Source organism: Rattus norvegicus, chromosome 7, assembly GCF_036323735.1.
Source record: "Rattus norvegicus strain BN/NHsdMcwi chromosome 7, GRCr8, whole genome shotgun sequence".
Taxonomy (NCBI): Eukaryota; Metazoa; Chordata; class Mammalia; order Rodentia; family Muridae; genus Rattus; species Rattus norvegicus.
The window spans coordinates 111,848,631-111,874,418 of NC_086025.1; the positions used below are offsets into that span (position 1 = coordinate 111,848,631).

Genomic DNA, 25,788 nt, shown 5'->3' on the forward strand with positions numbered 1-25,788 from the left:
TGATAAAGAGAACAGAACACAGCACTATCAACAGCAAGCTAATACAGCTGTAATTCAGATAGAGACCACCAATGGGACCCAAGGAGAAGGAGCCTTCTGTTCTCTTAGCACTTCAGCCCATCTAGGCAATATTTGATGTGCTATGTGGCTGTTAGGACTGTATGTCTTCTGACGAAAGGCAAAACAAGCCAGGAACCAATATTTTCTTTGCTAGAGAGAGGAAACAAGGTGTGGGGAGGGAAGGGAGAATGAGCTCACCATGTTGGGTCAGAGTTAGAAGTGTCAAGGTTCTGAGGGGAAGGAGAGAGAAATGTATACAAGCACATATGTGTGCATGCATGCATCCAAGTGTGGGTGTGTGCGTGGGTCTATGTGCAACCACATGTGAGACCAGCTACACGTATCTCCCTAACTCTCGCACTGTTCACTAAGAGCCCACGGCGGGCAATGACCTCAGTGTGGTGAACCTGCCCAGGCATGCGCTTAAACTGTGTTATCCGTGCAAAGACCCTGGTTGCTGCCTGGTTCCTGCTGAGCAGGAAGAAAGGATAGTGAACACTTATGCACTTACCATTTTGGTGGTGCTGGTGCTGGTGCGTCTACTTGGTGTGCTGAGGATGGAACTTTGAGCCCAGAGGAGGAGAGGGCTGTTATGTGAGGATACCAAGCTCTAGTTTTAGAAAGGGAAAAAGTTCTGGGATGGGCAGTGCTAATAGTGTTAAAGATAAGAAGGATGGGGATAGTGGGGATGGTGGGGATGGGGAGGACTGTGGTAATGGTGGAGATGGTAGTGGTGATGATGAAAGTAGGGTTTGTGGGGCTGGAGAGATGGCTCAGCGGTTAAGAGCACCCGACTGCTCTTCCAGAGGTCATGAATTCAATTCCCAGCAACCACATGGTGGCTCACAACCATCTGTAAAGAGATCCGATGCCCTCTTCTGGTGTATCTGAAGACAGCTACAGTGTACTCATATATAATAAATAAATAAATAAATCTTTAAAAAAAAAAAAAAAGAAAGGGTTTGTGAGGATGGTAGGGATATGGGGATGGAGGGGGTCTGGGGATGTGGAGATGGTGGTGATGTGGGAATGGTGGGAATGTGGGGATGTGGGGATGGTGGGGGTGTGAAGATAGTGAGGATGTGGGGGTGGTGGGGGTGTGGGGAATGTGGGGGTGTGGGGGTGGTGAGGGTGTGGGGATGGTGGGGGTGTGGGGAATGTGGGGGTGTAGGGGTGGTGGGGGTGTGGGGGTGGTGGGGGTGTGGGGGTGTGAGGATGGTGAGGGTGTGGGGATGGTGGGGGTGGTGGGGGTGTGGGGGTGGTGGGGGTGTGGGGGTGTGAGGATGGTGAGGGTGTGAGGATGGTGGGGGTGTGGGGGTGGTGGGGGTGTGGGGAATGTGGGGGTGTGGGGGTGGTGGGGGTGTGGGGGTGGTGGGGGTGTGGGGGTCGTGGGGGTGTAGGGATGTGGGGGTGTGGGGGTCGTGGGGATGGTGGGGGTGTGGGGTGGAGATGATTGTGATGGGGATCTTGGCAGAGATAGCAATGGTGGTGATGGTAGAATAATGACGTCATTAGGTAGGGATGATGTCAGAGATATGACTTGAGGCCACTGAACATTGGTCTAAAAAAATCTCTTATCATTTAGTTTCATGTTTTGTGTATTTTATAATCTTAAAAAGATTAAGTGTTAATTCATTTAATTTCCTCTTTTCCTTTCTTTCTTTTGGTGTGTTTGTTTGTTCTTTAGAGAGGGTCTCACCCAGCTGGGCTGATACATGACTTTTAGTTTCTGGTTCTACTGCCTCAACCTTCCAAGTGCTGCCTGATGCTGGCTAGAGACGGACTCTGGGGCTTCGTGTGCGATAGGCAAGCACTCTACCAACTGATTCACATGTCCATGTCCAGACTTATTAAAGACAAAAAGACACAGAAACCGTGAAGATGTCTCCATTAATCAAATCTTAGTTTGAGCATAAACGTAACAATAGTGACGTATTACAACCCAAAGAGTAAAGACCCTAATAGTCTGTATCGATACTACTTAATGTCTGTATTAATTAATAACCTGTATTCTATTAGTATTAATAGTCTGTGCTGATATTAATTAGTTTTAATTCAGAAAGCCAAGGGCAGCAATCCAATAGACGACAGACACCCAGTGAATACAGAAGCAGTGATGGAGTTACAAAATCAGAGCTTGGCCGTTGACACAGTTGATTATTTCACATGGGATTAATCAATGAATACTGAGATTCATGATGAGATAAATTAGCTGGAGGAGATGAGAACCAACATGTCCTCTCCTGTCTCCTCAACAGACGATTCATTCTGAAAGGAGCAGAGAGTGCATTGCTCAGAAACCTACGTTCACCACCTCGACAAGGATGGGGTGCCCAGAAGAACCGAGCCAACAACCCACGGCAAACCTCACTGTGAGGGAGAAGATCAGGCAGAGCCGCTGGGAAGGGGATGCTATACAGATCACCTTCAGGCTTCAAAACCACAAGACAGAGGAGCCACGGCAGAGAGGCTGAACGTGGTGGAAGACCTGTGCTTCGAGCATGCACAAGGCCGAGGCAAGAGGATCTTGAGTTCCAGGCTGGGCTGGGCTACATAGTAGAGGTGAAGACAGGCACAGAGCAGGGCGCTGACAGACCAAGTACAAGGTGTCTTGGCTGCAAAATTTTTTGGTTTGTTTTTTTTTTTTTTTATTTGTTTCAGTTTTACATGTTTTTTCTTTAGTCAGGACATTAGATGGAAGTTTGAGGAAATCTTTAGAGAGACTATAGTAGTATATCAGGCTCAGCCCCACCCCCTCCCAGGATCCTACACTGATCCCATACTGTGGTTACGGGGGCAAAACCCTGGTATTAGAGACCTTTGCTGGGTTTAGGATGGAGAAGCCATTAACTACAGCTTGTAAAACAAAACAAAACAAAAAACAAACAAACAAAAAAAAACTGTTTAGAGGGGCTGGAGAGACGGCTCAGTGGTTAGAGCACTGACTGCTCTTCCAGAGGTCCTGAGTTCAGTTCCCAGCAACCACATGGTGGCTCACAACCATCTGTAATGAGATCTGATGCCCTCTTCTGAAGACAGCTACAGTGTATTTATATATAATAGATGAATAAATATTTAAAAAAACTGTTTAGAAAGCAAGAAAAAGCAGAAATGAGGGTAGGGAGATAAACAGAGGTAATGACGCATCAGCATTTAGTGATGGGGGGGTATAATTTTTGTGACGTTTCTTTCAGCCTGAGGATAAAATGCTTTGATTTTTTTTTTTGATTTTGGTTTTTGTTGTTGTTTTGTTCTTGTTGTTGTTGTTGTTCACACAGCTCTTTTGATTCCATCTCCACTGAGGCTGCTAACTGGATCCACATCCTGAAAACAAGGTACAGAGACCATCTAAAGCTGTTCTCACAATACAAGTGGCTAAGGATTCAACTTGGGAGCCCAGCCCAGAAACAGACAGACAGAGGCCCAGAACATCTGGAGGACAGACAGTCTTTACAGGCTGTGGCTGTGGTCTGGGTGCACTTGAGTATGTTTCCCTCTCTCATCAAAGGGGCTTCCTGCAGACCTGGGCTGAGTACTGTGTCCTGGATACGACAGGCTCACAGAATGGGGGTTGGAGGAAGGTTGGAAAAGCCGGTAAGCCAAACAGGTCAGAAGAGATGCTTGGGGAGGGGGAAGGCGGGTGCAGACTGTCCACAGGCATTCCCGGAGCTAGCTAAGGAGGTGGTTGGAGGGATGGGTTCTCCAGAAGAGCTTTGTAAAACGAGGGCTCCGCTTTGGGTGATGCTCAATGGTTCTCAGCCTCCCAAATGCTGTGACCCTTTAATACAGTTCTTCATGTTGTGGTGACCCCCAACCATAAAATTATCTTTGTGGCTACTCCATGACTGTAATTTTGTTACTATAGGAATCGTAATGTAAATATCTGTGTTTTCCAATGGGCTTGGGCGACCCATGAGAAAGGGTTGTTAGACACCCCCTTGAGGGGTCACGACCCACAGGTTAAGAACCGCTGCTCTCCAGCGTTGTTCCTTGAGCAGTATCCAAGGACCAATCAGCTGGTGCCAGCTGCACTGTAAACCACTCCCAGTAGTGAGGGCTCTAAAGGACACCCCTCCACCACTACCCACACCTACTCACCAGAAAGCAAAACTAGCCGGCTTGAGTCACATGTTCTGGTCACAAGAAAGTCCTACCAGAAGAGGCTCTGGGCAAAGGAGGCCTTCTCTGCCCTTCCTTTCTTCTGCTTGAATCCTTAGCGGACAGCAGGAACTGACTCGGTAGAGGGAGGTCACAAGTGAGTCCAGGCCCAGGACAGAGCATGGCCTTCCCTCTGCACCCTTCCTTGACAACCACCAGCTGCTGCTACCTGCTGGACTGGGATGAAAGTGATCACCCACCATGTGTCTGGAGGGGGCGGCCAGAGCTGGGATTCAGAGGGATACACGCTGTGACATTGAGACAAACAAGCTGCCGGTCATAGATTAGGTCCATGAGTCCTGCTTCTGAAAAACCCCAACAACCTAGAACACAGCGGAACTGGAACAGGTGGAGTGTGCCTTCCTTATCCTCAGGACGGAGGAGGCTGATGAGCGCCCCCTGCTGGCTGAAGGGAGCAGCTCCCAGGCCTGGGCTGTCCCATTGGAGCCCAGCTGCTTCAGCTTTACCAGGTAGGTCTCTGAGAAGTGTGAGCAGACTTGTTTGCCTTCTTCCCTTCCTCCCTCCTTTCCATTCTTCCCTTTCTCTCCCTCCTCTTCCTCTCTCCCTTCTTCTTTCCTCCCTTCTTCCTTACCTCCTCCCCTGCCTCCTTTCTTTCTGTTTTGAAACAGGGTCTCTTTTCCTGGCTGTCCTGGAACTAGCTATATATAAACCAGGGTGGCCTTGAACTCATAGAGATCCTCTCACCTTTGCCTCCCGAGTGAGTGCTGGGATTAAAAGCATATGGCACCATACCTGACCTTAGACTGCCCTCTCACAACATAAGTGGAGTTATACAGGCTTGTCTTAGATTCAGGGACAGTAATGGACCCTTCATGTGAGCTCAGGGGAGGGTGGAGGACTCACCTAATTAATCAATCACCTATCTATCTATCTATCTATCTATCTATCTATCTATCTATCTATCTATCTATCTACCAAACTACTTAACAACCCAACCCAGTCTGACCTCAAACTTCTTATGCAGTCAGATTAACCATTAACTCCTGATCTTCCTGCCCTCACCTCCCAAGTTGTAGGATTACAGGTTTGTACCCCGACCCTGGTGTAGGCTTAGAGTTTTCAAAGCCTACTTTTCCTAAGGGTTCTCAAACATTTCAACCCTCCTTCTAGCTCACAGTCCAAAGGTAGGGGAGAAAAGATAGCAAATAGGGCAAGGGCATGTGGACCTGTTTAGAAGTAGTCCTTTGGGGCAATTCCGATCTCTGTCAGGGTATCAGCATAATATATCAGTATCAGTTCAGTAGTAACAGGGTAGCAAATACAAATCAGAAGCCATGGCGCAATCCAGCAGAAACTGCCAGGCTTCTGGCAGTCACAAGTCAGCTGGAGCAACCAGAACCAGCCAGGACACCAGGAGAAGTTCTCTGCCATGCCTCCCTCGACAAAGAGCAGGGAAGACTCAAGACCAACAAAGAGCTGCACAGCTATCTATGCAAGTTCCCCATCGCTGTCCTGCTCACACTCTCTCCAGACATCATGTGTCCTCCCTACAGGTCTAGCTTCAGCAAAGCCCATGAGTCTGCATCACATGACACAACCAGAAACTTCCACTTTACTCTGGACTTCCTCTGAAACCAAATCCCTGTTCCTGAGACAGGCTTGGTGAACATCTGCTAAAATTCTAGAACATTCTAGATTTAAAACAAAACAAAACATGGTGACAGAGTTGTTAGGAACATTCAGGCCTCTGAGTCTGTTCTCCCCACCCTCCCAGGATGTTGCTTTTACCCAGCCAGGCTCAGTACACTGTAGGGGTTCAGTGATGGGAGTCAACGTTCTCTACCTGTAAGGACACTGGGAAGTTGGAAACTGTAATAACACCATGGCTTATTGCCAAAAGTGTCAAGTGAGGTCTGACGAGTCTACAGACCTAGCGAACCAGGTATTATGGGTAGAGAATCATCGGGCAGGTTTGGACCCTGGACTTCTGAAGCTTGTTGCTCAGTAAGAACAGTTCTTGCGGCCAGGCGGCCACGCATGCGCTCTCTGACCCTCTCTATCCCATTCTCTCCTCAGGTAACATGAGGATAAGCAGCAGAGCCCGCCCCCAAGCGGGGGTGGAACTGAATGTGACATGAGGAGCCAAACAAGGACTTGAAGCTAACTGGGATGTTCTGACATTCTGAACTCGGAGGTGGGGAGAACGGAATGATTGACAGCTTCGTCACAGAGCTTCGAGCAGAGATGAAGCAGGACACTCAGAGGCTGGGTGCTGCTGAACGGAGAAGGCTCAAAACGGGACAGCCCACGAACAATGTGCTCAGATGAGAACCCAGGGTATTCTGAGTCCCTCTGATACAGTGACTTGAGGGTCACTGTAAGCAGTGTCAGCCACTCTGTCCTGGGGTGTTTAGAGGTGGCCTCTCTCCCTGCCTTCCCTTCTAACCCCAGCAGGGAGTGTGAGTCGGAAGATGGTTCACCTATGGTAGTGAAGCAAGCCTTAGGCTCAAGCACCAATCTTGATAGAATAGCCGGCTGGCTTCATGAAAGCCGGTAGTCCCTGGCCTCTGTGTAGGTGGCACAGTGAGCGCCCATCTCCAGTCCTTGCATTTTGACTCACTGCTTCCTCATAGCCACTGTCAGTCTCATCTTATAGATGGGGGAATAAGGTTCAGAGAGGGTAAATAACTTTTCCAAGGCCAGCCAGCGGGAAAGCTACAACACTGGACTGCTGGTTGGCATCCTTGTCTGGGAGACTCCACGCCCGCACTTCTCTCTGACCGCTCACTTTCAACTGAATCAAGACCTACGCCAAAGTATCCGACGGGCCTGCAGGGGGCAGTGGAGCCAGCTAGCATTTGAGAGTTGACAGTTTTTAGGCTTAGCCACGATCCTGGAAAATGTTGAAGAACATTGGGTGTTTCCCAATCATCTTCTGAAAAAGTACCCAAAATCCCAAGCAAATAAACAAACCACAAAGACATGCCAATGGGTGGTTACAGTTAGGCTGCCTGGATTCTGGGTTTTATCTAACCCTCTCAAAATCTACCTTCCCTAAGGCAAGCAAGCCCTCCTGGAAGACAAGGGCCACCTCTGACATCTTCCTCTCCAGGTTTGAGTCTTGGCATATAGTAAGTGAACCCAGTAACACATGAAAGTGTTTTGGAGAGGACTAAGGGCTTTTCCACAGTTGGGCAAATCTCCTAATAGGTCCTACTTTCCCACCCAAAAGGGGCCAGACCCAAGCCCAGACAGACATGGAAGGAATATTGTGGCAGCTGTCGGCTGTTTGGAGGCCTTGGATCTTGGTACTGGCTCTGGCTGTGACTGTCATTGGTGAGGAGGGTTCAAATGGCTTGTGGTTTGGATGTGACATGTTCCCTCCCCGGCTCATATGAAATAACTTGGTCCTCAGCTGTTGGCATTAATAGGGATGATTGGCATATAGGGCCACTAATTTTATCAATGGGTTAGCTCTCTAGTGAGTTCCAACCTGAGTGGGCTACTCAGAGGAAGGGCCTAGATGGAGGAAGTGGGTCACTGTGGGGTATGCCTCCAAACTGTAGAACTTGTTCCTGGTTTCTGTGTCGTCTCTGTTTCTGTCTCTGTCTCTGTGTCTCTGTCTCTGTCTCCTGTCTGTGTCTGTCTCCTCTCTCTCTGTGTCTCTCTCTGTCTCCTCTCTCTGTCTCTGTCTCTCTCTCTGTCTCCTTTCTCTCTGTCTCCTCTCTCTGTCTCTGTCTCACTCTGTCTCTCTCTGTCTCCTCTCTCTATCTTCTCTCTCTGTCTCTGCCATGCTTTGTCTCCTCTCTCTGTCTTCTTTCTCGGTCTCTGTCTTCTCTCTCTGTCTTTCTCTATCTCTGTCTTCTCTCTGTCTGTCTCCTCTCTCTCTTTCCCTCTCTCTCTGTCTTTGTCTTTCTCTGTCTCCTGTTTCTGTCTCTCTTCTCCCCTCTCTCCTCTCTTCCTCCTTTACTGCCAAGGCAAGCAGACCCTAGGTTTAATCCTCAATACTGCACTCCACTATATCCCTAAAAAGGGAAACTAAAAATCAACAGTCAATAAACCATGGGAACTGAGCCACACATGATAACTCGTTCTTATGCTTATATAGTACTTGTGCTCAGGTTATTTATCTCAGTAATGAAACAGTAACACAGAGGGAGAACTTTTAGGTGTCTGCCCAGGAGCTTTTCTGTCTGAGGTAGGGGTTCTGAAAAAGGAGAAAAATTTGAGGCAAGCCTTCCTCCTTATTCAACCACAAGGTCCTGGGCCAGCCTCCATCCGACACAGCCAGGACTGGAGCCAAACAATGCCCAGACCTGTGCTGAGCTCCGATTGGCCTGCTCTGCTTGGATCAGCTGGATTGTGTGGACTGTGGTCTCCTCACCTGTGGTGGGGCCTTAAGAAACCCCAGGATTGCCTTAGGAGTTGGGGACACCTTCCGAGTCAGTGAGACAAAGCTTTGAAGCTGGCTCCACTCTCTACTGTAGCCTCCCTCGTCCAGCTGCAGCACAGTCCCTGAGCCTCATTTTATTTACTGTGAGAAAGGCATGGAGATGTCCGATCCATATCCTAGAGTCCCAGAATGATGGCAGCCCATGTGAACCAGGAAAAGCTCTCAGAGAACTGTACCTGCTGCTCTGGTGACTGCCACCATCACCCTTGTCATGACGGAATACCAAGAGCATGGTCTTGAGAACACGGTGGTTAATGAACTTGTCTCTCTGATGGATGCTTTTGGTGTCTATGGCCAGGTACTTATAATAGGGCCCTGGCTGGAGGACACCATAGAAAATAAGTGTGGCCCAAAGGAAGAAGACCTGATCTCCATCCTTGCAAAGGATTTGATCCACTCACCTCTCCAGTGGTGGGTCAGCTTGACACAGTTTAGAATCGCCTGTGAAGAGAGCTAATGAAGAATTGTCTGAATTGGGTTGGCCTGTGGGCATGTCTGTAGGAGATTGTCTTGATTACATTAATTGATGTGGGAAGACCCAGCCCACTGTGGGAGGCACCATCCCCTAGGCTTGGGTCCAGGACTGTGTAAGAGTGGAGACAGTGAGCTGACTGCAAATGTACATTCATTCTCTCTCTGCTCTTGATTGTGGATGTGGCTAGCTGCCTCAAGGTCCTGCAACCTAGACTTTCCTGTAACAAAGGGCTATGGAATTATGAGCCAAATAAACCGTTTTCTTCCTACATTAGCTTTTGGCAGGATGTTAACATTACATCAACAGAAAGTGAAACTAGGCCATCCCTAAGGCAGGTCTTTTTGTACCTGCTGTGTTGTCCTAAAAGGAACAACTGTCCTCAGGAGTTCACTGAACAGTGAGGCGAGAACAGCAGTGACCATGTTCCCTCCAACAGGCTCCCCCCATTTTCCTTTCCCACTCATTCTCCCATCCCAGTAATCACCTTAAATGCCAACGCTAGAGTGACCATCTCCAAACCCCACCCCAAGCCCCCATTTCTCCTTTGCTGAGAGCCTTGGTGCCTCCCCAGTCCTACCACAAACCCCACACTCCCCACTCCCCACAAGGAGAGGCAACTGGGGGGTTCTCAAAAACCTGGGGGAGGGGGCTATTCTAAAACTCCCCTTCTCCCATCTTGCAGAGCAGACCCGTGCCAGCCAGTTGTCTCACCCCCAAACTTCAGTTCTAGCATATATGGGAGCCAAGTGGCACCAGGGCAACCAGTACCTAAACTTAACCTTCTGGATGTTCACGCCTTAAGCGGACTCCTCATCACCAAGACTGGTGTCCACAGCACTCTGGCTTCTGCCCCTCTGGACTTTGTTCTTGTCTTGATCTACCCCTCCCCTCTGTCCGTCCTTGCAGACCAGGGACCATCGGGACCTGCCCAACAAGCCCTATAAGCCAGGGTTGTCTTTACAATCCCTCATCCCCCTAAGCCTTGCCGTCCAGACTGACTCCAGCATTGGGAAGGAGTTGATATGTCTGCGTCTGCTTGCTCTTGGGTGTGGGCAACTGGAAGGTGCAGGGGGCTGGGTGGAGGAGGACTGAGCTTACTGTGGGAGCTCTGGCCTGATCCTTAACAACCCTGGGAAACGCACAGGAAACGGACTGGACTCTAGTATGGAATCCACCACACAGTCCCTTTACTTCTGTGACCACATCTGTGCCATTGTGTTTGTGATACCAATCCAGCAGGGCTTCGGGAAGCTTAAAGGGGTAATATGTATGTTCACACAGCTTCTGCCACACAGCCAGCAACCAACTACATGTCCTCAGAGAATTTAGGAGGAGGTAAAGACTTCATCCCTGTGATCTTTACCACACACAGGACAAAAAGAAACACTGCTGCTTTGGCTCAGTAGTTTAGCATACCAGAGGCCCAGGTTTCCAACTCCAGTAAAACACACGCACATGCGCATGCATGGGTATGCACACACGCACATGCTCATTCACACACAGGCACGTGTGCCTATTTTTAAAAGTAGGTTCAGGTAAATATAGGAATCTCTGGAGGAAGAAAGTTCTTCTCAGGACAGGTATTCCTCAGCTGCCCCACCACCACCACCACCACCACGGAGAACAATTGGGGGGAATAGCCAATTGAGGGAATCACTGTTTTTCCAGGGCCCCAGACTTCTGCAAACCAAGCAGTTTGGCCACAAGGAGATACCAAGTGATAGATCGCCAAGAAAGGTAATGTGGGGCGGGACATGCTGTCGGAGCAGCACCAGGACAAGCGCAGAGCATCCCAGCCCTGGCTCCAGACTACAGCTCCCGGCATGCCCCACACCTGGTACCCGCCCGCTGCGTGCGGAGGGAAGGATGCAGACACCGCGGCCGGCGATGAGGATGGAGGCCGGGGAGGCAGCGCCACCGGTGGGGGCGGGCGGCCGCTCTGGGGGCGGCTGGGGCAAGTGGGTGCGGCTGAATGTGGGGGGCACGGTGTTCCTGACCACCCGCCAGACGCTGTGCCGGGAGCAGAAGTCCTTCCTCAGCCGCCTGTGCCAAGGCGAAGAGCTGCAATCGGACAGGGTGAGCCTTGAGCCCGCTGACGGGAGGTGACCTGGCCCCGCTCTCCCTTCTGTCCCGCTTGCGCGTCCCTCGGCCTCTGGCTTTCCTAGGATTCTGAGGCGGGGAGCCGAGGCAGGAGGAGGGGGAGGAAACGGAGCCTAGAGGAATAGCTATGCCCATTGCCGTGGCAACGGGACAGCACAGGCCGCAGCCATTTGGAGCTGTGGAGCGCTGCCCTGGATCCCGGACGCTTCCTTACTAAGGAGCGCTGGGGAGGGACCGACAAAGCGGGCCTGCCTTACTGCCCTGGCTGACTCTTAAAGAAGTTGATGCGGCTGCTTCTCCCCGCCCTTGGGGTGTGGGCAGCTGAAGAGTGCAAGGAACTGGGTGGAGAAGGCCTAGGTGTCTTGGAGCTGAGCTTAATGTGGGGAAGAGCACTGGCTTTGAGATTCCACTTGTGGGCTCACCCTGCTGGGAGGAGGAGTGACCTGGGAAGAGAAGGGAACTTCCCTGCTCTGACTTTGGCCTCCTCATGTGCAAGGCCTCTGGAGTTAGCTTGTCAAAGTTCCCTGTCCCCCATTCTGTGGCCCTCTTACACTGTGTCCTTGGGTGAGTCCCCTGCTTCTTGATGTCTCAGTCTTCTGTGCTAGGTTGTACAGATGCCAGTCCCTGCAGGCTGCAAGTGTCCAATCAGAGTGTAGCTTTTTTGGACACTTGCAAACATCTAGTGGATAGTAGGGTTGCCTGGGGGGAACAGCCTCCAAGAGGGAAACTTTCCTAAGAGGGAAATTCACTGGGTCCTGTGCTGAGTGAGGTGGGGGTCACTCAGAAATCTGGTCACCCTCTATGCTCACATCTAATCCTCTGATAACAGGGTGGGGGGGCGGGATAAGGGAGGGTAGATGCTCCAGAGACCAGATGATTGGCTCAAGGTCACACAGCCCAGAAAAGGCAGAGGTAGAGTTTGCACCCAGATCCTTACTGCTCTATCTCTCTCCGCTTCCTCTCTTCTATAGTCATTTTCCAATCTGTAGTGACTTGAGCTTATATGGGGGAGGGGGCGCTGATTTGGGGAAGCTTGCACACCTCTCAGTGCCTGTGGTCCTCTCCTCCACAGGATGAGACCGGGGCCTACCTCATTGACCGTGACCCCACCTACTTCGGGCCCATATTGAACTTCCTCAGGCATGGCAAATTGGTGCTGGACAAGGACATGGCTGAGGAGGGTGAGTTGGTCCATTGCACTGGTCTGGGTCTCTCTACAGCCTACCAGAGCCTTCAGGGGAGGCCTAAAACTCCACTTGTAGCCAGGACAGCATCTATGTTTCTCCATTATTTTCTGCCTGTCCTAGAGTGGAGTCCCATTCTCCAGGTCTCTGCCACACTGACAGATCCCAGTGGTCACTGGGAAAATGATGTGGAAACAGGAAGTGGTCAAAAGGAACCAGCAAGGTCCCAAAACATCTGATGCCTTTGGGAATGAATGACCCCTCTCCTTGGCCTTCTGGCAAGCCAGGTGTGGCCTGTGACGCCACAGGAAGAGTTATGTCTCCTTTCTCTGCCTTATTCTGTGTCTCCCAAGCAGGGGCTTGCCATCAGCCAGTAGGTGAAATTTGTGATTCTAGAAGCTGGCAGCCTCTACGGCCCAGTGGCTTGTTGGGGAGGTGGGGTGCTATTCCTAGTAAAAGTTTGGCTTTTCCCAGACCTCTGAAGACTCATAGCCGGGCCCAGCTGTTGTGGAAGCAGAGTGGCGAATGGGTCAGAGCAGGGACTGCATTCATCCCCAAACCACCAGCTCTCCTCAGACTTGACTGAGCTCTGGATCAAGTCAGGCTGGCTCAGATATGTCAGTTTTCTTTGAGTCTCTTGGTGTCTACAAAAAAACAAAACAAAACAAAAAAAAACACATCATGACCCACATTCAGAAGAGATGGGTCCTGTGTACCTGTAGGTGTTTACACAGCCCTTGCTCTAGGCAATGGTCTTCTCTGGCTGACCCCAGTGGAGTACGGTGATCCGAAGGCTCCCCAAAGGACATCATGCTCAGAGCTTACTGTAGCCTACTGATAGCTGCCTTGCAGTCCAAGGGGAGCAGATCACGAGGGCGGGGCCTGTCAGGAGCAGGTCCCTCTGGGAGGTTCATACTCCAACTGCAGCATAGCCAATACCTGCCTACCGGTTCCAGCTCCTCAGAGCTCTGGTACTCTCATAGCCTCAGATGGGGTGGGGGAGTATCTGGAGAGACGGAGCTCAGGAAGAAGTGGTGTGGCAGTGTGTCTTAGTTCCGGTTTACTGCTGTGAACAGACACCATAACCAAGGCAATCTTACAAGGACATTTAATTGGAGCTGGCTTACAGGTTCAGAGGTTCAGTTCATTATCATCAAGGAGGGAGCATGGCAGAGTCCAGGCAGGCCTGGGGCAGGAGGAGCTGAGAGTTCTAGCTCTTTATCTGAAAGCTGCTAACAGAATACTGGCTTCCCAGGCAGCTAGGACAAGGGTATTAAAGCCCATGCCCACAAGGCCACACCTTTTCCAACAAGGCCACCTTTCCCAACAGTGCCACTCTGGGCCAAGCATATACAAACTATCACACAGTGGAAATGTTAGTTAACCTCTCTGGCTCTGTGAGGTGTAGAAAAAGTTGTGCCCAACTCAGTACACAGTGGGGAGGTAGAAGGAAGTTTCTCACAGCACAGAGCTGCCCAGCCTGGGGTGCACAACTTGCTGTTCTTCTCTGCCAGAGAGATTTCTACCACTCAGGCAGGGGTCCTTGCTGACTGTCCCTTGAGACAGGTATTAGTAGAGCTCTGATAGAGATCAGAATGCACCACCCCTCCTCCCCCAACCCTGTTTCAGCTGCTGCAAGGAAGTACCAGAGTCCAGGGGACTCTAACAATGGCCACCAATCCTGCCCCACTCTGTGGGCTGTGATTCAAGGTCAGTGTGCTAGCATGGGGGCTTCTGGCCTGACCCTTCCCACAGCTGCCAACTGTCCACTTATGTGCTCCACACAGGCCGGGAGTCATTGGTTGTCACTCTCTTCCGTCAGACCTCTCATTCTCTGGGCTTCCGTCCTCATGACCCTTCACTTCCCACAGGGCTGAGCCCCTCCATCATGCGGTAGTTAGGTTTCCAAGGCCAAGTTTTGAAAGGACATACATAGTCTGCGATGGTCCCTGACCCCAGAGAGCCCAGTATCCCCCTGCTCTGCAGAGATTTCCTGCAGTCTGGACTCCTCGGAGCTCTTCCCAGGTCATCATGGGAGGAGGGGTGGCTGGCTTGATCTCTCAGATCAGTCTATGACACACAGACAGTGACACCCACTTCCCTGTGTCCCAGGACCTCTGATGGAGCTTTACCCAGGATTCCCGACTGGTAGCTGGAGACGCACAAAAGCTTATTTACTTCTACTGAGGTCCCAGGCTCTGAAGGTGGATGTAGGTCTGGGGACAAGAATAGGGCCTGGAGACAGTAAAAATGTCAGGACTGCTCTGTGCCCCAGGGGTCCGGGAGGAAGCTGAGTTCCACCACAGGGAGAGGTCCTCTGATTCTCATCATCAAAGCTTTATTTCTGTGGCTTACAGACCATGTGACCTTGGACAGGCTGTTTCCTCTCTCATAGCCTCAGTTTCCCCAGTTGTTCAGTGGACATGAGGTAGTCACTTCTAGTTCTAACAAGTGTCATAAAGGACATGAGGCTCCTGGCACAGACCTGGCACTTAGCATGTGTTCAGTAAATGAGGGCACACAGTGGGTAGCCCCGGCCCTCCCTGTAGTATCCTAGGGCACAGACCCAGTGAGCTTTCTCTCTTGATGCCCCAAACGGCTCCAGGTTGTGAACTAGTGGGTATAACAAGTAGTCTGGGTCACATGCTCATCACAGCCAGGAAAACAGGCTTGGCTGAGGAGTCACATCTCAGTCTCTTACATGGGGACCAAAGGCAAAAAATGTACCTTTTGTTTGTTTGGGTCTCATGTAGCCCAGGCCGGCCTCAAACTCCTTGTGTAGCCAAGGGTGTCCTTCAACTTCTGATCCTCCTGCTTCTACCTCCCAAGTGCTAGGATTACAAGTGTTCAGCACACTCATGGATTGTGCAGGGCTGGGGATCAAACCCTGGGCTTTGTGAATGCTAGTCAGCCCCTCTGTCCACTGAGCAAGTCCCGGGACCTCTTTCTTCACCCTTGGACTCATGGACCCTATGTGCTCATGTGACCAGAGCAGGAAGTAGGTCTGGGAACAAGGAGAACAGGGCCTGGAGACAGTAAAGCTGACAGGACTGATCTGTGCCTCAGGGGTCCTGGAGGAAGCTGAGTTCTACAACATCGGTCCTCTGATTCGAATCATCAAAGACAGGATGGAGGAAAAAGACTACACAGTGACCCAGGTTTGGAGGGAGGAAGGCGGGCAGGTGGAGGGAGATGGGGGATGAAGGGAGGGGGAGGGGGAGGGACTAGAGGGAGGGGGAGAGAGATGAGGGGAGGAGCTAAAGGGAGAGGGAGAGGCTGATCAGCCTGACAAGAGGGGCCTTCCAGACTGCTCAGCACAGCCCCGGCTTGGATATACACTGCTAGGGTTCTACCGCTGCCTGGCTTCTGCTGTGTGTGACCCAGGGTTATTATGCCCTTGTTTTTCTCTATAGAAAGCAGAGATGATCAGAGTTGCCTAGCTACCTACCTTGCTGCTCACAGAGGGTATCAGCAGCACAGCTCCTTCCCCTATCCCCAGCCGCTCAGGATGAATAAATGTTGGCTTCATGGAGTTAGGCATCCCCCCCCCCAGTAGATATGCACAAATGGCTAGCATTTCAAAGCTCAGACCCCAGGCCTTTGGGGGACAGGGTGAGACATCACCTCCTAGCCACAGGGGCTAAAGAGTTGAGAGCCTGACTGTGCTGGTAACCCAGAACATCTCCCGTCTTCCATCTCAAATCACCCATATTCCACACATGGCTTTGCCGCCCTTGAACTGGTGACCCTAGGCAAGTCACTGAACCTCTGAGAGTCTCAGTATAAAATTGCATAGTTCGTGTGAAGGGTCTCTGAAGGAGCGAGTCCTGCACAGAAGCATCTGACACATAGTAGGTGTTCAGAGCATGGTTCCCTCCTTCCTATCTAATACTCCTTCCTGCCCTCCGTCTATGGTTATGTTGGGGAAGGAGCAGCTGAATGCCTGGTGCCCTTAGAAGTGCCCTCCATGTAAGCGTTTTACCCACAGGTGCCACCCAAGCACGTGTACCGAGTGCTGCAGTGCCAGGAGGAGGAACTCACACAGATGGTCTCCACTATGTCCGATGGCTGGCGCTTCGAGCAGGTGGGCTGAGTACAAGGGACACCCTAAGCCTGTCCTTCCTATAGCCTCCCCAAGCCCCATCATCTTCTGGAATGGGACCAAGCAAGACTATGAAAGTGCCTCCTGGGCATGGGTGATGGGTGGGCTGGGAAGGAGTGAGGCAGGGGACCCTTGCCACTGGGGATCTGCATAGCAGCCAGTCTTCAGGGACAGCTCAGGTGTTGGAGACCAGAACCACAGAGCTGAGGAGAACCCCTGTCATGCCCCAGGCCTGACTCCAGGGTGTCATGACACAGATGCACAGAGATAAGCATCTTTCTCTCCTGGAAGCCCCAGGTGGTGGCTGGTCCCATGTGTGACCAGCCGTGCCTCCAGGCCATATGTAGGTCACTGCGGGAGAGTCCTGTTATGAACCACACAGCCACTTTGCCTCTTGGGATTCTAGGAGTGCAGAACCCCAAAATGAACCCAAGTTCTAAACTGCCTTGAGAGTGAAGTTGAGCTAGCCCCTCATGTAGCTAGCCTACCGACTTCTTCCTGCATGGAAACAGGAGAAGGCTGGCCTTCCAGGAGAGCTATGAGGAGGGCCAACCAGCCAGCTGGGACCAGAGGACTCCCTCTCTTCCAGCCCTGCCCTCTGGTCAGTCCTGATACTTGAGCAATCCAGCTCCTCTCTCAGCCTCTGTAGCCTGGGATGTGAGCTCACAGTGCCACCTTTACAAGGGCCTTTGTGACTGTGAGAAGAGCCATCGGGAGAGTTTCTAGTTTGGGGCAAGACTCCATCAGTACCAGTGTCACACACAATATTGGAAGAGTCACGTCCACAGTCCAGACACGGAGTCAGGAAGGCGAGGTCACCCTCAGCTGCATAATGTGTTTGAGGCCCTGTCTCAAAAAACCTAGAAACGATGTACATGAATCTGTGGACTCCAGGGAGGAAGTGGAGGCTCCCAGGAGCCTGACCATGCCTCTTGCCAGCTCGGGTCCTCTGATGTTTTTTCTTTGCCTGCTGAGTTGTTCCCAAGAGCTCAGGACCCTTCACCTATTTTTGTCCGAAGGGCCATACAGGTATGGCTCTCAGGACTCCAGAACAAAGGAGGCCTTTGATCTGAGAACAGAGGGGTTGGGGGCGGCCCTGAGCAGTTGCTCTCTGAGGCTAGGCCAGCAGGTCAGGGGTCACCAGTCAGGGTCCTATAGCCTCAGGAGTTGGCTGCCACTTCTGGGGATGAAACTAATATTCCATAGGTTCTACTCTGCCAACCCGAGCCTGCAAACCTAGTCTTAAAGCTGCTGCAGCAACGTCAGAGCAAGGTGGACCTCACATGCTTCCAGAAGTGGCACCAGGTTGTAGAGTATAATAGGGGTGATGCTACTCTCTGTTTCCAGGTCAGGTCCAGCCATGCCTAGAGGGGCACTGGTGGGGACCAACGACCCTGCCTTCCTATGCTCTGTGCCTCTGGGAGACCAGGAACTTCCTGCACAGGCAGTGCCTGTGTCTCTCCTGCCCCCGACTCCACCCCTTATCTCTGTCCTCTGGGTGTGTCTCACTCTAGCTGGTGAACATCGGTTCCTCCTACAACTATGGGAGTGAGGACCAGGCCGAGTTCCTGTGTGTGGTGTCTAAGGAACTCCACAGCTCCCCCCACGGCCTGAGTTCGGAGTCCACTCGCAAGACCAAGGTGAGTCCCTGCCCCAAGTGAAGAAGGCACCCCTCCCCCATTCTGCTGCTTCCTCCTCCCTCCTGCCGCACCCACATAACACTCATGGTCATGGTCACAGCCAACGCCATCCATCCCATGCCACGACAGTCCAGTCAGCTCACACACACCCTTGGCCCAGGCTGGGGAGCAGTCAGGTAGGACCGTTGCAAGGCCCCAGACAGAGTGGGCTCAATGCCTCTTATTCATGAAGGAGGTATCATGAAGGGGCCACATGACTGTTGAGGCACGAGGTCGAGCACACTGAAGTAGGGGCCCAGGTGTGGCGTGCTGCTGTCTATGACTTCCAGCCAGTCTCTCTTTTCACATCTTTGCCGGATTCTCTGTGACGGGAGCAGTGGTCATGAGCTCTGGTGATTCCAGGCTGGAACGCCTGGGTTCCCATCTGCTGCTTTTATTTCCCAGGCACCGATGACCATCTGGTCATCTATCAGCCTAGGTCAGGATAGCTTACCCTTCCAGGCCTTTTGAGTAGCCTTCCTGAAGGGTGTCCGGAGAGCCCTGTGGGCTCTGGCCTAGACAGCAAATTTCCAAGAGCACAGTTGACAGGCAGCCTATGGGGAGGAATTGAGTAGGGTCCTGTCCTCTTGGGCCCTCTCAGTAGGCGTGATCCAGGTTGGGAAGGCAGAAGCTGTGCCCATGTGCTGAAGTCCTAAGACCTCTGGCTTCCTGTGTATTCATTACCCTTGCCACAACCCCCATGCCAGTGGCTGGCTTTACCCTGCAAGAGTGCAGGGTGCCCTGCTGCACTGACCCCCTGTGTCACCAACCTGGCCCAGGCTGCCAGACACTGTTGCTGGCATCTAGATCTGGCTGGTGACGGCCCTGGGACAACCTTGGCTTCCTGCTCTGGATCCATCCTTCCAAAGTAAGGCCTTCCCAGGAGCCCACGGGCTCCTCTTCTAGCCCTCCCCATAGCCGGGCTTTATAACGGCAGCCTGGCTGGGCTCTGAGCATCCCCTCTGGGCTAGGGAAGACCCACCAGCTGCTTTGGCTGTAGCCCTCTCTCTCCCAGAGGTCCCTTTCATCCTGCCTACCCCTCAGTCCTGAGGTCGGGGTCCCTGCGGACAGCCGCCCGCAGCCCCGCCCCCTCGTCAGTGTCTCCACTCTCTCTTCCCTGGTCGGCGGCGGGTGCACAGAGCACGGACGAGCAGCTGGAGGAGCAGCGGCGGCAGGAGGTGGAGGAGGTGGAGGTGGCCCAGGTGCAGGTGGAGGCGGATGCCCAGGAGAAAGGTGCAGCCCGCCCCCAAGAGGACGATTGCTAATGACAGCCCGGGCCTCCCGCCCTCTCCCTGCTGGAGCAGCTGCCGCCGGGAACTGCGGGGGCGGGCCACCAGGGTTAGCTCAGCGCCTGGCGCCTCGCCCATAACCATCCCTCTCTCACTTTCTCTTGCAGCCCTGTCATCTCAGGATCCCGCTAACCTTTTCTCCCTCCCACCACCGCCTCCTCCTCCTCCGCTTCCTGCTGGAGGTCCTGCTTCATCTTCATCCACCTCCTCTTCCTCCTGGATCTCATCTGCACCCTGCCTCTTCCCTCTCTGCCCCTGCCCAGGTTTCCTCTCCGCCTGCTCCCGTCTCCACCCTGGGGCTACCCTAGTCCCAGTCTCCCGTGCCCTCTCCCCAGGCCCCCTAGCCCTGCATCCCCAAGCATCCTGCCTGCCGCCTCCTTCTCCCCTTCCGGCCCCTCCTGCCTCCTGGCCTGGGGAGGAGGGGCGTGGCCGCATCTGCTCTATGTCCTCCAACCCAGCAGAGCACCTCTGAGGCTGGCCTTGGCCACAGGCCCTATTCTTCCCACTTGCCTCCTCACGTTTCCTCCTTGCAGGTCCCTGTCCGCACCCTCCCAGACCCAAGCCTGAGCTTGCTGTGAGAGCTCCTCGGCCCCGCGCCCGCCCCCAGAGCTGCCGCCCCTGGTTTGTAGCCTGGCAGAGCTGGAGGGAGGGGCGGAAGCAAGGAGGGTGCTCATATTTTGTCTTTGGACTTGAGCCGATCTTTTGGCTGATTCTCTCCACCCACTAAAGTCTCTCAACTTATCTGGTCCTTGGGGTGAGGCCCTGAGAACTGAAAGAGTCCAGAAGTGGAGACTCTCACACTCAGTCAGCACTGGAGCCAGGCTGGGGAGGGGAGGACTAGCCATGCGCCTCTGCCCCACCCCGCATGTCTAGAAGCTCGTGCAGCACTGCATGTGGGTACTGTGTCCCCCTAGTTCTGTGGAGTGGGTGGACAGGCCCTATGTGGTGTCCCTTGGCTGAGGAGTTGGCAAGAGCCTGCCAAGGAGTATAGTGTAGCAGAAAAAAAATCTGCTCTCTGGCTGATGGTAGCCTTCAGTCAGCCTTTCTCCTTGTGTGACCTTGGGCAAGTCACGGCCTCTCTCAGGGTCATAGTTGGATTCTAAGATGGGAGCAGACAGCTGCTTCCAGTGGCCTCTTTATGCCTGGGACAGCGGCGATCTGCCTCTCCCATCCCTGCCATCAGGCTGCCACCAGCAGCCTAAGACCTCAGCTTCTCCCCTCCTCGGTTCTGACTCCACCTCCTTTGGGCCTCAGCCCCACCCCTCCTCCAGAGCCAGCCTGGGACTCACTTGCCTTTTTCTCTCCCTCTCTCCCTCCCTCCCCCACTCTCCTCAACTTTACTGTCCTGGCATTACCCCATCCTCACCCCCCTCCCCCAACCCTGGATTTCTGACCCCTTTTCCTCTTCCTCTGTCCCTCCCCCTCTTATTTTCTAGCTATTACAAGCCAGAGGCACCCGGATGTGAGCCCCCAGATCACCTCCAGGGACTTGGGGTTCCGATCTGAAATCCTTTATTTTTGTACCACGGGGTGGGCCCCTGGCCCGAGGAGGAAGACTTGTCCTCCGCCTTGTCAATGCTGCCTGCATCTGCCGGGCTGAGACTCACTCCTGCCTCGGGGCCCGGGCCTGGGGCCCTCTGGGACCTTGGAAGGCCTGAGGTGGGCCCTGGGGTCTCCAGGCAGAGTCACCATGGCCAAACTGTGGCACTGCCCACCCATATCTCCCAGGCCCTTCTGTCCCCTCACCTGGGCCCCCTTGCTGCATGGCGGATACACTCCCTCCCAGCTCAGTCATAGCACCTCCTAGAGCCTCAGTCTCCATGGCACCACAGGGTCACCTCCTCCTCCCACCTACCTCACAGGGTTGTTGTGAGAATCAGAGAGGACCATGGGGTTCCTGGAAGCCCTAAGTGTGCTGGGGCTGCAATCATTACCTGCTGAGGGGAGGTACTCTCTAGCCCAGCCCCTGTATGGGACACTATGGCCTCAGATACTGGTGGGGGACAATGTGAGGACTTAGCCAGGCAGGAAGGAAAGTACAGACTTGACAGCACCTTGGCCACCCCTCCCCTCTGCCACTGTGTGTTTGCCAGCAGAGTATGGTGTCCAGGAACTTGGGATGGGGAAGGGGACAGGTGTAAAGGGCTGAGCTGCCCCACCCGGGATGGGGACATGTCTATCAGTTGTGTCCTGCCCACCATGAAATAAACCTGAATGAACAGGCTTGACCTGGCTGCCTCCCTTTTTCTCTTGACCACCTCTGGGAACAGGGCTTAAACTCTGGCAAGGTAGACCCACTCAAAGGAATGGGGTTCTCTCCTGAAGACCTCCCCTTTCCATTGTCTATTTCTTCCAGAGGAGGTCAGGATATGATTAGGTCCTGGGTCCAGGAATAAGAGTCGAGGGTACTTGCTCTGCCAATAGCCCTGCTGTGTCCTACACCCAGGGACACCCCTCCACTTCTTGCTCGAACACCTGGCCACCACACCCTCTTGCCCCATGCCTCCCCTTCTCTGTGAAGGTGGACTGTCAGCTTCTGACTGTTCCTACACTCAGCAGTGATACAGTAAGGTCAGGAGCCACTAGGGCACCCTCCTGCCAGCCCAAAGTGTGCAAACATCACCACGACCCTGAGGACATGACCACACAGCCCCTAAAGGCGAGCTCACTCTTCCAGGCAGTTTTTCAGGAACCACCTGGAGGCTCTTTAAGAGATGTGGTCCTCCCTCCTCACCTGTTTTAAGACTAATAAAGTCTAGGTAGTACCCTCAATTTTAGCAGAGCCCCCCGTGGCTAGGAATTCAGGGAGAGACTGCCATATGACCTTTTCATGACTTACCCACAGGTCCAGAATTTCCACTGCCTTCCGGATCCCTCTCCTTCCTAGCAGGATTCAGTGCCTACCACTACTTCCTGTCCAGCCTTTTCCCCAACCCCTAGTCCTTTCTGGTTCTAGAGCTCAGCGCACTTAACAGCGCTGCCTCCAAGGGGTGCCCACGTGTCCCAAATCTTCCAGCTCATCCCATTCCTTGCTCCAGCTGTGTCTCTGCCCCTCCTTGGACTTCAGATACCCCAACATGGTGCAGGTGCTGGTTGTAAAATGTGAGGCCCCTCTGCTCCCATAACCCCAATCAAATCCTCTGCTCATCCTTGGGTCTCACCTCTCTGCAGCCCCCCTGGGTTGCTCTTCCTTTTCCTGTGTTCTGGCTTTACTCAGCTCCCTGGTTCCTAGTGTGCCCTGATCTCTGGGGCTATATGCCCTCTGCCCTTTCCTCTCCTCCAGAAAGCCCTTATCTGCCCTTGAGTCCCAGCTCCTACTGCTCTCCACAATGGCCTCTGCGTGCATCACAAGGGGCTGAGCCAGCAACAGGTCTGTTCAGTGACAGGTATAAGATGTGTAGAGCCACTCAGATGCTTGGCCAACTGCTTTATTTCCGGAACAGACAGTGGGCCTCCAGTGAATGGCAGGGAGGGCCCTGTAGCAGGCAGAGCACAGCAGGCACCCGCAGCTGAGGCTGCCCCATGATTTGGCTTACGGTATGGCCCTACTTGGCAGTCTCAAGGGCTCTGACAGAGCCTTGATAGAGGCACCTTCTTTCTCGGATCCAGTTCCCCCTAGAGGCTTTTGCAAGGGGAAGGAATCTTACTTTCCCACAGACCTTGGAACCAGCATCATTGCCACCAGACCCCACCCCAAAACAGCAGTAGGAGGGGAGAGGGGAAAGGACTAGAATAAGAAAGGGTTGGAAGTGAAGCCGAGCTGAGGCTAGCCCCTGGAGGCATCCTAACCACCAGCTGACATCCTTCTCTGTACTGTCCCTGGGGTAGGCATGAGGGGACAGGCCTTAGCAGGGTCGCTCGCCCCAGAATACTTGTGCCCTGGCTGGGTGGTCACCCTGAACTTGGGCTGGAGGCAGGTCTAGCTCTATAGAACAGCGCCTCAGGTCAGCACCTGCTGGATCCAGTTGACCACACGTGTGACACGAGTGTAGACACCAAAGAAATTGGGTCGGCCACAACCCAGGCCCCAGCTAACCAACCCTGCCAGGAACCAGCGGCCACTGGGCTCCTTGCAAACCAGTGGGCCTCCAGAGTCGCCCTAAAACAGGAGAGAGATGATCGCCTCAGGGTGAGGGTCTCCTTGTGTGACCCCAGCCCCAAGGTCTCAGCATAGGAGCAGAGACAAAGACCTTCCACCCCAAGGGTCTGCTCTGTGCCTCTGTAATCTCTGAAGGCCTCAGGCTCCTCATCTGTAAAATGGGGGCAGTCATCCTCCCTCCAACCCACACCCCATAGGTAGTTACCTGGCAGGCATCTTTCTTGCCCTTGCGATAACCAGCACAGAGCATGCGTGGGGTCACCTGGTAACGGTAGGCCTCATTGCACAGGTCCTGAGGGATCAGTTGCACATCCACCTTCTGAAGGGTGCTGCTACCAGGACCTGCAGAAGCAAAACTGAGGGGATAGGAATCTGCCCACCACGTGGCTGTCCTGACCTCTCAGAAGACCTTCCCACTCTGCCCTGTCACTGCTGGCTGCTCTGTAGGGCTCATGGTGACACACCCACTGCCAACCCCCCAAAAAACCTGTTAGAGCATTCCCCTCCCTCATTCTCTCAAGGGTTTCCAGACTCAGCCATTCTCCCTCTGTTCTGTTGTGGCCCCTTGGGGATGCTCTCAAACACATGTGCAAGCTTCCCCCACCTCTTACCTCTCTAGTGGCCCCTCCGTCCAGCCCAGACCTTGTCCTGGGTCTTGTGGGATAGTATCTACCAGTCTAGCGCAGGGCCAGACATTGGGGTTTTGAAGCTTGAAGCCCCTTTGGTTCTGAGGTGCAGGTGGGGAAGACTCGTCACCCATGATTCCTGTGGTGGCCCTCAAGCCCCACCTGTCCTCAAGGCCTTCCCTAGCCACACCTGCCCAGGCTCCCCTTCTGCCTTTCCCACCATCGCCTGGTTCCCAGGCACCCCTTTGTCACCATTCCAGCCTCGCTGTAGACCCCTCCTCCTGACGCCTTCCTGGCTATGCTGGGTAGGTGCCTTCCCTAGGCTGTTTCCTGTTCCATGTCTGTGGTAGCTCACACCATGGTCTGTCTTTCCCAAGTGTTCTCCCCGTCCTCCTCCTTGTCTGCTTCAATGCTTGACACACAGTAGGTGCTTGTATGTGTGTTGCTGACTGAGCGACCAAGCGAGCATCTCTTTGCTTTGCCAACCCTCATCTTGGCCAGGTCACCTTTCTGAGCCCCAGAGTCTCCATCTTTAGGCTATCTCTTTTGAGGTCAGGGTGTGGCTAGGTAGTGGAACATTCATCTTGGCCCACAGGAGGTCCTCGTCCAAGCTCCAGCACCACAACACACCTGCCCTCCACTTCCAAGTGGTCAATCACCACATGCCAAAATTACCATCAAAACTGCAGATGCGCCTGCCTCTGCAGAACTGAGGGGTGGCCCCCAGAAAGGGCAGTGCCTGTCAGCTAAGGCCAGGAGTGGAGACTACCCTTTTCTAGCAGAAGCAGGAAACCCTGGACCCTATAGGGAGGCCAGTTCTAGATCTGAGTCCCTGTCCAGCTCTCTTGACTGGGCGGCTTCCAGTAACTAAGGGACTCACCCTCAGTTTTCTCATCAACAAAATGGGGCCACAGTACCCACCCCTAAGCTGAGTGGCTTATGTGATATATCTTCCCTTCAGTGCAGTCTGCTGTAATGGAGAGCCCTGTCAAACCCACCCTCAGGGTTCATGTCACCAAGCTGTGGCATCCCTGCCTGTTCTTGAGTCATATTTATGCTTCCTGCTTAAGTTCTTCAGAGCTGTCTAAGGCAAAGGAGTGCGGGACCTACAGTCCCTGTCACAGACTTCTCTCTCTTAAAGTCCACTTCCGTTGATCCTGAAGGTGGGGCCCCTGGTGGTGGGACCCTGACAGCCCTCTTCCAGGCCTGCACCCGAGATCCCAGATCCCACCACCTGCCCCAGCTCACCACCCTCTCGCTGGGCTCCCCAGCCTGTGATCCAGCAGTGCTGGCCTGGCTCAAAGAAGTGAGAGCGTGCGGGCAGGCAGACGGGGCGCACGGTGGCCGAGTACACCACAGGGTGGTCCAGCTGCAGCAGGGCCACGTCGTAGTCATGGCTGTCCTCCTCATGATACGGGTGCAGGAACAGGCGGCTCACCTTGAAGGACACCTCGCCCGGCCAGCGTGAATTCTGCCGCATCTTTCCCAGAAACACGGTCCACAGCCTCGGGGAGGCCATGCTGGGTGGGAGGCAGGGGAAGGGCATCATGGCTCAGCTGCTTAGTCTCCCATCCAGGGGCCCAGTTCCCATCTCCCTCTGCA

The 25,788-nt window shown here is 53.4% G+C and overlaps 2 protein-coding genes and 1 long non-coding RNA gene across 25 annotated transcripts in view; 2 read left to right on the forward strand and 1 right to left on the reverse strand.

The window, feature by feature from the left end:
- The first annotated feature begins 3,336 nt into the window (after positions 1–3,336).
- On the forward strand, positions 3,337–9,375 carry LOC120093822 (uncharacterized). Of its 5 annotated transcripts, XR_005487551.2 has the most exons (4): positions 3,337–3,395; positions 3,569–3,654; positions 4,278–4,688; positions 6,256–9,375. It is a non-coding gene; the product is annotated as an uncharacterized LOC120093822 (long non-coding RNA). The 5 variants fall into 5 exon arrangements; XR_005487549.2 differs by having other exon boundaries at positions 3,569–4,688; XR_005487552.2 differs by lacking the exon at positions 3,569–3,654.
- A 1,550-nt stretch (positions 9,376–10,925) lies between these two features.
- Positions 10,926–25,788, forward strand: part of Kctd17 (potassium channel tetramerization domain containing 17) — a 32,314-nt gene continuing 17,451 nt past the window's right edge. Inside the window, exons 1-9 of one of the 17 annotated variants that reach the window (NM_001395732.1) lie at positions 10,926–11,183; positions 12,280–12,388; positions 15,458–15,549; positions 16,380–16,475; positions 18,008–18,133; positions 19,312–19,405; positions 19,569–19,643; positions 19,995–20,082; positions 20,898–21,699. In NM_001395732.1, coding sequence (NP_001382661.1) covers positions 10,974–11,183; positions 12,280–12,388; positions 15,458–15,549; positions 16,380–16,475; positions 18,008–18,133; positions 19,312–19,405; positions 19,569–19,643; positions 19,995–20,082; positions 20,898–20,967 — 960 coding nt within the window. In that variant the 5' untranslated portion in view covers positions 10,926–10,973 and the 3' untranslated portion in view covers positions 20,968–21,699. Of the gene's footprint in view, positions 11,184–12,279; positions 12,389–15,457; positions 15,550–16,379; positions 16,476–18,007; positions 18,134–18,951; positions 19,041–19,311; positions 19,406–19,568; positions 21,700–25,788 lie in introns of those variants that run through there. The other 16 variants (NM_001134529.1, XM_039078951.1, XM_039078947.2 and 13 more) reach the window with 16 other exon arrangements.
- The window catches only part of Tmprss6 (transmembrane serine protease 6), a 30,624-nt gene continuing 27,709 nt past the window's right edge, over positions 22,874–25,788 (reverse strand). For 2 of the 3 annotated variants that reach the window (XM_006241996.5, XM_006241995.5), the window contains exons 16-18: positions 25,435–25,706; positions 23,766–23,902; positions 22,874–23,560 (exon numbers count right to left, since the gene is read on the reverse strand). In XM_006241996.5, coding sequence (XP_006242058.1) covers positions 23,402–23,560; positions 23,766–23,902; positions 25,435–25,706 — 568 coding nt within the window. In that variant the 3' untranslated portion in view covers positions 22,874–23,401. The remainder of the gene's footprint in view (positions 23,561–23,765; positions 23,903–25,434; positions 25,707–25,788) is intronic. The other variant, NM_001130556.1, reaches the window with a different exon arrangement.